The following is a 12,621-nucleotide window of genomic DNA, read 5'->3' on the forward strand; positions in this document are numbered from 1 at the left end:
CTGGTTCCGCCGTCACTCATATTGTGATTCCTTTAACCACACCCCCATCTGTCGACTGGGGGCAGGTGAGCAGGTGAGCAGGCAGATGGCTGGAAGCCAACAAGGGAGCAACCCTGGAGGGAGCGCTGCTGGGGAGTGGCCCTTTCATGCTGCCAGTCAAACGGGGATTATTTGACACGAGCATACACACCTACATCTGCCGCCTCGAAAAATTAGCTAGCAGGTGGCGGCGCATTGAATTTGGGACGGCCAATGAGAAGGCCGTGCCAGGAGAAACCTCCAGCCATGAGAGGCCCTCTCCTGCTGTCAGTCAAATGGGAATTAGGAGCGCCACACCCTAATATGCTAAATTAAGATGGGGTGGCAGGTGGGCGGGCAGATGGGAGAGCGGCCAATCAAAAGCCGTGCCAGGAGTGGCAGCCATGGAACACCATTGTGTGGATTGTAGTGTTCCAGTTGGACCAAGCCAATTCTGTCAAAGGTCTCATGGATTGTATTCCTTCAGAATTGTACCATTTGTCGCTCGCTGCGTCGAGAAAGTGTGCGTCATGGCCATGGCCATTATCCATGGACTGCATCAACACCTCTCACACACTCTAGCAGAGAGGAGCCATGCCCACATGAACCTCCTCTTTTCTCTCTATGTGTGTATGTCTGTGTGTGTGTGTGAGTGTGTCTGTGTGTGTGTGTGTGTGTGTGTATGTGTGTGTGTGTGTGTGTATCTCTGCATGAGTGTGCACGTGTGATTGTGTGCTCGTGTGTGTGTTTCAGAAATGCCAACTACCCAAAATGGACAGCATGGCCTCCTGGCACGGGGACGAACATGGTGGGATACCATGTGTTGTCTTCACAGACTTACAAATACACACATGCATAAATGCTTCATTGCAAGGACACACACACACACAGACACGCGCCGCACCGCACACGCAGAAATTTCTGTAAGAATACGCTTTGCCTGGGGTAAATAGAAAATAATAGGGGTGAATCGTGGGTTAACTAGTTACATCTCGAAGGCTCATCTACCAAAGGAAAAGTAATTACTTTTGAACACGTGCACTTGAAACTGATGTCATTAGGTTTTAAATGTCTTAATTATTACAGGAATCACATCTAATACAATTAAAAAATAATAATAAAAAAAAAAAAAAAAAAAAAAAATTATATATATATATATATATATATATTATCCAATGTGCAAGTGCAAATACAAATGTTTCTTTAGCTGGGGGACGGACTAAAATATGTGCGGCAGAAGTGTGAAGGATTCTACAATATTACAATAAACAAACGAATAAATACATCGTTTTGATGGCTTCCTTGGGGACACTGTGTGCTCAGTTGGCTGCTGACTTCCACTGGGCCTGGGAGAAGCAGGGAGAATACCAACCGTCTCATTGAGAGTCACACGGAGGGAGGAAAAGAGCGCTTCAGCTTATACTCGTTTTTGTTGTTGTTCTTTCTCTTTATGTGCATCCACTTCTTACCTGGAGACGAGCAAATAGGACGTGTGTACGGCTGGCGAGAAGGGGAATGAAAGTAGGGAGGAGAGGAAAGGTCAGAGTGGGTCTGAAGTCGAAGGAAAATCTAAATACCCGGTCCGGGCAGGAGGGAGCTCCACACAAGGACTGCTTTTCATGGCGTCCATTAAAAACCCAAACACGACGCCTCTGTGTGTGCCGGGGCGTTCCAGGCCGAAAGAGAGAGAGAGAGAGAAGAATAGCAAACACTGTTTTTGTGACTTATATGAAGACTCAGCTGATTGTAGGCGGAGTGTGCTGGGATTTTCGGAAATCCATAATAAAGCATAAAGTGTCGCCCGGGCGTCGCGTAACTCCTACGAATGGACCTTTTTGGGTTTTCAATTTGTGTTCAGGCGCGTGACGGCCAGTGAACAGAAAGCACGGACCCTGTGCACATCCCTCACTTTTGTGACGGACGTGTGCACCAGTAAATGTTCACAAACACTCGTCATTTTCTGACATGGGTGCACATACATCCACGCACACCTCTTAACCCTTTCACACACACCCTTTCACACACATACCCTCACCCACACCCACACCCACACACACACACACACACACACACACACACACACACACACACTCAGACGCCGATCAGTAACCAGAGCCAGAGGCAGCTGTGCTCCGGTCTTAATGGAGGGCCTGACCTCCGCTACGCAGAGTTATTTTCACCCAGCCAAAATTTTCAGGGAAACTGGGGGAAGGGAGCGATGGGGGACGGGAACGGGGACGGTGGGGGCGGAAAAAAGTAAGGGTCGCGAGAGTGTGAAGATGAGATTTGACTCTTTAATTCTTTTTTATCTCACGTTCCAAATGCCGGGGTCTCGGGACCACTTGCCCGGGAGGGTGGGGAGCGTGGGGGTGCGGGGGTATACAATGAACAGCCGTCAATACTGAGCGCGCCTTCTTCTGTTGTGGTCCAATAAAGTGAATCTTTTAATCCTCCAGTGCACAGGCTATCTGACCACCCCAGAAATGCATATGTCGGGTCAAAACCCGGCTTAAAATGAATTTTGTTTTTATTTCGAAGTATGCATGCTTGATATAATAAATGAATATGTAATTATACCAACTGAGAAAAATGAGTTCAAATCGTTGTTAATAAAGAAATTTCCAGAATTTTAAATGAATAATAACAATGAGAATAATAATAATAAAAATTATTAAAAAAAAAGAATAAAAATAATATTAAATATAATAACAACCGATATTACATTACATTACATTACATTTAGCAGACGCTTTTATCCAAAGCGACTTACAATTGTTCAAACACCGACGGACGCAGCCATCAGGAGCAATTAGGGGTTAAGTGTCTTGCTCAAGGACACTACAGCATGCTAGCAGGAGGAGCCCGGGATCGAACCAGCAACCTTTAGATCACTAGACCACCAGCTCTACCGCCTGAGCTACCATCCCCATATTTGTATAGTGCCTTTCATACACAATATGCAAGTCAAACTGTGTTAAATTGAAATAAGGCAATCAAATACTAACGATATAAAAGCAAACAATTAAAACACATTTAGTAGAAATAGGTAAATATTTTACAGAATTTATGTTTTCGGTCATGAAATTAGACCTTAACTGAAGGATCGCAATCATTACACGGTAAATGCTTTTAAATCATTAATACTCCTGATTTACTGGTTTCAAATTGACCCAATCCAAGCAATTCCCCAATAACTCCCAATACACAGGTCAGTGGAGTCTCCTAATGGGATGGGATGCCCAACCGTTGTGTAGAACTTAAAGATAAAGTGCTGATAATACAATGTTTTTGTTTGTAAAATAGCAGTATTGCGGATTTTTGAGCCATCATATGCATTCCCGGGTTAAAATTAAACAACAAAACGAAAAACCAAAACTACAACGAAGACAGTCCCAATGTCACGAACGCCACCGGCAGCACTGCAGTCTGGTGTAACTAGCGGCGGGGCTGACCGCGCCCGCTGAGACAATCAACTCCAAAACCATAACTGTGTGACACCTTCCGAGATTAATACGCCCGTCGCTGAGACGCTTAAAGAGAGGGAGGGAGGGCGGGAGATGGTGGGGATAGCGAGGCCGCTTTTATGAAAATAGAAAGGATAAAAAGAAAGAAAAAGGGGAGCCTTGGCGGTTTCATCCGCCCTGCAGGCCCCCACCCCCGGCGCCGCGCGAGCGGCGCAGGGGAGTGTGTTATAGACACAGCCAAAGACATCCTCCCCATAATTGCCTTTTATGACTAAAAGGCCGCATCATCACTTTACGGCTTTGAGGAACTTCCCAATTTCTGCGGACTTCTGGAGCGTTCGGCCGACCTTGATGGAAGGATATTTAATTTCCCTTCTCTCCGCCGAGCGAGCGAGTGAGCGAGCGGCATGGGTTGAAACTCAAGTACGTGTGAGCAACGCCGGCCTCAATAAGTATTTATGTAGACGAGTTGTCGCTGGCGGGAACTTTTATGTGCTGTGACCACATTCACTGCGGTTCGGTGTTGAATCGCCGGCCATACGTACGTGTTCTCTCGCTCTCGTGCGCACGCACGCACGCACGCACGTATGCGGTATGTCAGACTACATTGACGTTTCGGGCTGCTGTTGCTGCCTGAACAGAACTGTGTTTAGAGCCAATGAGAAGTCTTGGCAGCCTCAAAATACTGTGTGTCAGAAGGAGACCACCGATGCAGAAATTTCATCTCCACGGCACAGTGTGTAACCAAGCAATCACCAAGTATCCCCCCCCACCCCTCTACCCCCCCCCCTCTGCCTCTCTCTCTCCCCCTCTCGCTCTCCCTCTCTCCCTCCCCGGCGGACAGACAAAAACAAAGGAAGACGGAGGAGGGGGCTGTGAGGAGTTACAACCGGGGCGGAGGAAGGAGTGGGAGGTCTAATAAACCCTTCCGCGTCAGCTGCCTCCACCCGCCGTAATTAGCAATCTTATCCCCGTTAATTCATTAATTTGTAATTGCGAGCGTGCCCGTTTGTTTGTGCGAGGACACACTACGTAATCACCAATAGGATTAGGGTTTCATTGCGATTCATGAGCAAATAGAGGAGCAGGGGCGGGGGACGGTATGAGTGTTATTTACACAACGCTAAGCTGTCTGGCAGATAAGGTTTCACGGGCCACAGTGATCAGGTTCAATTTCAAGACCCGCGCACCGCGCAGAAGGTGACTCATCGACTTTAGGGGGGCGTATGGGGTTTCGCCCGCTCCTCATATCATTTCAACCGAGAATTAAAATGAAAAATAAAAAACATGTAAAAAAAACACGCAGCTTTCCTTCTCTTGGCCAGAGAATATAAAAACCCCACGGACGTTATTCCTGAAATGTTGTGAACGGCGATCGATAATCCCCAGCCCCAAAAGACTTTGTATCTGAAATAAAAACAAAAAAACAACCTTCTCTATAAAAGTCTACCTTGATCGATTTTGTTTTTCCTTCCCTCTATCGTTCCCCGCTTCTCTCTCTTGTTAAAGCCCGGGACACGGGTGCGGGCGCAATAAAGTCTGGAAAGAGTCCGAGCCGATGACAAAGAAGAAGGGGGAGGGGGAAACCTTGCTATTCTTATTGATCAGCTGGGGGAGGTCAAACAAAGGCCTAAACCAAAGAAGAAGGAGGAATAAAACCCAGAGGCTGCGATGTCTTGATATCATTATGTCTACGGGGAAGGGGAGGGGTGTTAAAGCCTACTGGTCAATACGGGCGCTGCGTGGCCGCGGCGCTGCCATAATAAAGCGGCGGCATTGTGCCAAAGCAGGTCGATGCCACTTCCCCGCAGACGTGATGCATTTTCACAGCGGAGACCCCCGGCCGCCGCGGCCCCCCCCCCCCCCGAGCAGAGGTCACCCCGTTCACCAGGGGCCGGGAGAAACCGAAGAACAGTGGGAACCCTGGAGCGGGCCACGCTGAAAGAACATATTATCAACCAGGGGGGGAACCGGGGCGGACGGATATCCGGGGAGGGGGACGTTCAATACCGGAGGCAGCGCGGGAAAGTCTGTATTTTGAGTTTTTTAGGCCTGTACCAACAGGCCTAAAAAGTCAAACAGGCATGACACATAGCCGCTTTACCTTCTCGTAGTAGCGTAGCTCGTAGTCCAGGATGATGCCGTTGGGCTGCTCGGGCTGCGGCCACGACAACGTGAAGCTCTTCATGGTAGAGCTGATCTGGTGCATGATGGGAACGATGGAGGGGGCTGCGGGCGGAGGAGAAGAAAACACAAAGAGCGTCAAATGTTAGTGAAGCTAAATGAGGGTTTTCTAAAGAGCACGCCGCCATAGGTCTGGGGTCCGCCGCCGCTTTTCACCGGCTCAATTATCCCAGAGAACAAGCTGCGGTCTATTCATTGTTAAAAAATTTTTTTTAAAAAACGAACAAAAAAACCCCAGCCTCATGAGCTGTTAAATGCTATTCATCATACTGAACTTTGGTTTGGGAATCAAACAAAAAAAGAAAGAGAGACTATTTCTCTTTGTGGCGGTCTCGGCCCAGCTGCACAGTCCATTGTCTCTTTCAGCCCCGGTTCACCTGAGTGCACATGCATGGGCCGTCAATTAACCCTGAGACGCGGCAACTTCCTGCTCATTCCATCGCTTTTGTCCTCCGTACTGTCAGCCCTCCATCACCCATCGCGCTGCAGATTGTGTGTGATTGGACAGTGGGGATGGCATCGGGATGCGTGTGTGTGTGTGTGTGTATGTGTGTGTGTGTCTATGTGTGTGTATGTGTGTGTGTGTGTGTGTGTGTGTGTGTGTGTGTGTGTGTTTATGTGTTTGGGTTTGTTGAGGGGGTGATAATGGATCGGAAGGTCAGGCTGGAGTGCCAGATATTTCTCATCTTTAATCTCGACTTTGAAGGTCAGAGATATAAGGCGGACTACAATGAACTATTGTACTGTACAGCGTCATCTTTAAAGGCAGCCTCTGGCTTTAAATACAAAAAAGAAAATAAAATACCAGAAGAAGAAAAATAAAAGATTCAAGTGGGTTTATAACATTTTCATATATTGTTGGTTGGTTTCAAGAATTTTTTTATATTTCATTGTTGGGTTCATTGTATATTGCCAATTTTAAAACGCTTTTGGTAATTTTTAGGTTCTACCTATCTACCGTATGAACGAATCACGTTGTGTTTTCATTTGGGTGTGAAAGGTGTAGATTTATCTGTTTTTTCAGAACTCAAGCAAAGTTATGGCACGATGATTTCATAATATATTAAAATGGCCGATGAATATTTAAAATTTTCAATACCTGCAAGATCGGATATATTGACCAATACATGCCAAAAAAACATATTTTCCCCATAAATTAAGAAAAGAAAAAACCGTGAAAAGATCCTGAACGGTCCATCAAACTACCAAATTCCAAACCCCATCCAAAGAATTCTGGACCAAAAAAAGAAACCCGCGCAAATGAATGAGAGAATGAATGGCTTCTTTTTATTCTCTCACACAGAATGGATCCCATCCAATCAGCATTACTCGTCTCCAACCCACCCACCCTGGCCTCTCTCTCTCCCTCTCTCTCTCTCTCTCTCTCTCTCTCTCTCTCTCTCTCTCTCTCTCTCTCTCTGCCCTGACAGGCTTCACCTCGCTGACGCTCTGCCTCTCAGGCTGGCTCACGCTCCATTGACCAGGGCTGCTCCGCCCGGGCTCCGCATTATCAATTACCAGCCGGGGGCACACACAGTGTTCCCGACAGGCCCGGGGGGAGCGCTCTGTATAGAAAATTCCTCAATCAGAGAGAGAGCGAGAGAGAGAGAGAGAGAGATATTTACATACTGTAGTTCAAGCCAATCTCTCAGGCCTTGGCCAAACTCGTTCACCCGGACCCATCAGAAGACTGAAATGACGCCAAGAGGCTTTATCTGGGTTTATCTGTGATTAATTACTATGAACGCTTTGGAAGTTTAAAGTTTCATTCATTTTTGTATGTGTTTGAAAAAAAAAAGTAGCAACATGTTTGTCTGAGAGGGAGGAATGGAGGATAAGAGAGCGAGAGGGAGAGAGAGGGAGAGGGAGAGAGAGAGAGAGAGAGAGAGAGAGAGAGAGAGAGACAGAGAGACATAGATGGAACAAAACAGACAGAAAAATAGTGATAGAAAGATTTAAAAAGATGGGAGAGAGAATTGGAATGAGACAGAGACAGCAGGAGAGCGATGAAAAAAGAGAGACGGGCACAGAGTAAGTGTTTGTGGGTGTATCTAGTGTTTGTGTGTTTCTAGTCTGTGTGTGTGTGTTTGAAGGTATGTGTCCCTGCCTGTATGTAGATGTGTGTGTGTATCTAGTGTGTGTGTGTGTGTGTGTGTGTGTATCTAGGGTTTGTATGTGGGTATGTGTGTGTCTGCCTGTGTGTGTGTGTGTGTGTGTGTGTGTGTGTGTGTGTGTGTGTGTCTGTGTGTGTGTGTGTGTGTGTGTGTGTGTGTGTGTGTGTGTGTGTCCTTGCGGTCTGTGTGTGAAAAGCCTGTCAGGGACTCTGCGCTGTGCCTGTGCAAGGTTGAGGTTCAGCCCACTGATGCACCGGCGTCCCCCCTTCGCCAGCGTCTCTCCGCCGCCACCGAGGGACGCCGCCACTGACAGTGATTGGTGGCTGCGCCCACCGCTCCTCTCTCCATCCGTCCCTCCACCCGTCCCTCCTTCCCTCCATGGCCCTCCTGCTCCATTTTTATCTGGCCCCACTTGCTGCCCCTGGCTTTTAATGCAGCACTCGGCTCACCATTAATCAAAATCAAAGCCTCCCAGCGTCTGGCTGGGAAGCCGGAGCGAGAGAGGAGGAGAGACAGAGGAGGAGGAGAGAGAGAGAGAGAGAGAGAGAGAGAGAGAGAGAGAGAGAGAGAGAGAGAGAGAGAGAGAGAGAGAGGCGCAGAGAGAAGATCATAGCAACAGAACAAAAGCGTCTTGACCCGCATGGGTTCATTCTGGAAACCGAAGCTATGGACCTTCTGTTGGCAGGTCTCACCTGTAGCTTGTGAATTCCTACTGTGCTCTACAATCTCAAAGCAGTTAGAAGTTCTAGGCGCCATGAGGGGATCACAGCCCGAAATGTGCATCTTTTCAACATTGTTTTTAACACAATGGATCGAATCTACAATATTTTCAATTAGATTACGTCATTTAGCTTTGGTCCAAAGAAAGGTACAATAAGTACATTTCCTCGGTAGCATCACAACTCAACTCAACTCTATGTCATGGCCAGCTCAGCCTTCTAAAGGAATAAGTAACACCAGCAAAGGTAGAGTAAGAGGGCTAGAGATCCTTATGAGGTAGAGGTAGAGACGAGTAACGGGGTGAGCAAGTCCGTGCAAAGGGGTCCAGGTGTGGTCGGAAGAGATGGGTCTTCTGTCTTGGGCGAAAGATGGCAAGCGACTCAGCCGCTCTGAAAGAAGGGGGAAGCTTCTCCTTCCATTGTGGCGTGAAGGGGCGAGAAGAGTTGTGACTGGGGTGACCTACAGTAGGCACTAAGTCTTGTCCCAAATTGGTCTTACAAAGTTTTAAGTATCACTCCACTATTGTCTCGACGGACTGCTTTATCTACATTCTAGATTCATCGCGCCCGTTCAACCTTCAATTCCCACATGGAAGATTCCCCTCTTCCGGAATCTCGGTTATGCGCGGGGAGAAATGGCCGGACGGAATTTTGCAGTAATTAGTTAGCTGACCTTCTGTCAGAGGCCCATTCTGTCCACATCTATACTCCGACATCCAAACTGACACAGTAGCAATGTGCAAACATCCACTGATATACTAACTACAAATACAAATACAAACTGGTGTATATTTCTATGCTGGTTACTTATTACTGAGCTTTAAAGCCACTGTGGTGCCAGTGAAGTGTAGCCTCCTCTAATGTGGTGCCCTGCTCTGTGTGACTCATGTGGGGCTATGGTCTTACTCCGTGCTCTTATGGAAGACATGGTGGGGAACTACCAGCTCCCCATTAGAGGAGGCTCAGAGGGCCAAGCCAACTGTGACTACATGGTAATGGGCGTCTGTCAAAAACCATAAGGAGGAATCAGCTCAGTCGCAGGTTTTTCCTTTTTTCTTTATTTTTATTTTTTGTTACGCTGCAACAATGTCAATTAGAATCAGTTGTACGCTTCTGAAAGACACAAAAAACAACATCTATACGTGCATAGTCTTTTGCACGTACTTCATCGTGACCCACACTGATGTAATCCTCACTATAGTCCCTTAAAAGCAGAGGGTGATGTCATCGGAATTGGTGAGGAGCTTGGTGGCATTGAAGTGCACACTTTTACTTTTGCCCACAGCTACACCCCTCCACCCAGAGAGAAAGAGTGTGTGTGTGTGTGTGTCTGTGTGTGTCTCAATGTTTATTAAGAGCACACTCCCGACACTGGCAGTCGTTTGAATTTAAGATGGTTTGAAACTATTGTGCTCAGGTTGGTTTGCTATGATCTTAAGTCTTGGCTCCTGTAGCGTGCGCTAGAATCCCAAGATGTGTGATGCCCTGTGATCACCATCCTTGCTGACTCATATAGTGTGAGCTTTTCTGGGATGGACAAGGAGTCTATAAATGTGTGTTGGTGTCCGTTTCTAGGATTTAAGAAGTCTTTCTAAAGTCTTTTTGTGTATCCCTGCCACAAGATGATGATTACCCTTGGGAAACCTGGCTTTAAATCGCAATGTAGAGGGAGACCAACGTTCGCCACAAACAACATATAAAAAAAAACAACAACTTGTGAAACAGTTAACCCAAAAGTCATAAGTGCCTTCGATGACTGATTTCTTTATGGCATACAGATCTCTGTTATTCATCCCATTGCGTGGAATTCCCTGCACCACGTAGCGTCTTTGTACGCGGAATGTGCATTTGACTTGCCCATAGAAGGCCATGCGGAGGGATGTTTGCATTTTTGTGGGAATTGGTCTCCAAACAGTGCAGCTAAGTGGAGGATTGTTTGTAGATATACTTGGCTTTCCGCGGTCTGAGGGAGGGTTGGCAACATAATCTAGGTCGAAAGAGGCTGCGCCAGGGAGATCAGAGGGCTGCCGAGGCTCAGGCAGCGCTTTTAAAAGATAGCACCAGACCAGAGATTTATGGATGTTTTCTCATGCATTGTTCAGCAAACCACCTCCACACCGTCACTCAGGGCATAAGCGAGGTACGAGACCTGCTGAGGATGAAAAGTGCCCCTTCTATTCTCGTAGCGTGGTGGATGTAGGTTAAGTGTCCAAGATAGATTATGTAAGAGAACATTACTGTCATTTCCATATTGTTTACATCAAGTACATCCATAAGTCAGAGTCGGGTTGTGTGCCTTGAGTGATTTTTAATCCTGGACATTGCATTTTAGTGATGCCCAGAAGCTTCACAGATTGTCATCTTCCCCACTGAATTAAATCGTTATTGCAAAGATTGCCAAGAAATGGCTGTTTTACGGTTGAAAATATAGATAAATATGCCTGAACTCTGACCAGACGTGAAACATAGCGTTAGAGGGAACAATATATAATAGGTTGTCTGCTTATGTGTGTGTGTGTGTGAGTGTGTGTGTGTTTGTGCTTACAAAGCGCAGGCCATGAATGAACTCCTAAATCACAGTATCGATCAGTCCAGTCTCACAGAAAGACCCTGGGATCTGGGGCTGTTAAATGGCCTTTTCGGCAATTCCCTATGAATCCCCTCGGCTGCCTCCGCTTTTCTCCTCTCTGCCACCCCCCCCTTCCTCCACCTGTCTTCCCTTCCTTCACCTTCCCCCCTTTGTCATTATCTAGGTGGTTCTTAATCTTATAACATTCATGCTTAAGTCATGTCAAGTTGACTCCAACGTGGCCCCTGTCTTGATAAATTTGACAATCACACATTTATTATTCCTGCATTGATGTAAGAATCCTATCCAACCCCTTTCATTCTATTCATTATGCTACTTGTACACCAATGCATGTGTTCCAAACTACTTAATGAGAGTGTGCATGTTTTCACGGTATCTGGAATAGGGAGCCAAATTGTAACCATCAATTCTTCCATACGTCCATTCCTTTTGCCAAAGTACCCAGGTTAACCTATGAATCCCTCCGGTGCAACCAGGACAAGTGCAATTACCTGGCTACAAAGGCCGACAAAAGGCCGGGCATGGGCCGGGCAGATTACTGCCAGACACCTCATTACCGCAGTAGATTCCAACAATAGGCCCAGGCATTGCTTCCCCTACATCCATCTGTCAAGTGGGCTATTAGCCTGTCAAACAGGGACAGTCAGCGCCATTAAGCCTCCCTGATAATCAGGCCTATTTACTTGCTCATTTTCCGATCCTTCACTGTCACAGTCGTTCAGTTCCGTCAAAAAAATTCAACAACTTTGGTTCTCGAGTGCAGTTCCTCTCTTCACTCAGACCTGCTCAATGCTGTGACCGAACATGAGGTCTGAGGGATGTCTTTCGTGTGGTTTTGTTTCGTGTCTTTAAAGTCCTGTGGACTTGAGGAAAGACTAAGTGTCTTTTCACTGTATTCAATTATTTTGGATAAAAGCAATGAATAGATATCAGATAATAGAGATCAGCATCTATATGTGTACATGCTGTGGCAATGTAATACAGATTACTTAATGCTAAACTCATGCTTAAGACAAGAAAAGACAAGAAAACTTACAGACCTATTTGAACTGAAAAGCCTTTGTTCGAACTCGCAGTTTTCCGATTTTTTCAACCGACACAAGGAGAAAGGACATGTGTGTTTAGAAACACAGCGAGTGAAACACAGAAACAGCTCACATTCGCCCCACACCGCACAGAGGGAAACCCGAAACACAGACCACTTGCTCCAAAGCTCAGATAAACAGAAAATCAACAGTGTTTAGCAGCAAAGCAGGCCTTGGCTCAGGGGTGCCCGCGGGGCTCTATCTCAGTGTACGCATTTACCGAACAAACGACCCCGACACCCACCACTACACACACACACGCACACACGCACACGCACACGCACACACACACTCACACACACACACACACACACACACACACACACACACACACACACACACATAAACAATACTTATTCAACATACTTAAACCAGTTTCCCCACATTTTCACTCGCCAAATATTTGTCTCCCCAATGCATCAAACGCGGAACTGCAGAACCACCTCA

At 46.7% G+C, this 12,621-nt stretch overlaps 1 protein-coding gene across 1 annotated transcript in view; it reads right to left on the reverse strand.

The window, feature by feature from the left end:
• ephb1 (EPH receptor B1) overlaps positions 1 to 12,621 on the reverse strand; it is a gene marked incomplete at both ends in the record, with an annotated part of 180,536 nt that overhangs the window by 31,447 nt on the left and 136,468 nt on the right. Inside the window, one exon of the mRNA XM_080010743.1 lies at positions 5,587 to 5,711. Within this exon, the coding sequence (XP_079866869.1) occupies positions 5,587 to 5,711 (125 nt within the window). The remainder of the gene's footprint in view (positions 1 to 5,586; positions 5,712 to 12,621) is intronic.

Source organism: Zeus faber (genome assembly GCF_960531495.2).
Source record: "Zeus faber genome assembly, chromosome: 12".
NCBI lineage: Eukaryota > Metazoa > Chordata > Actinopteri > Zeiformes > Zeidae > Zeus > Zeus faber.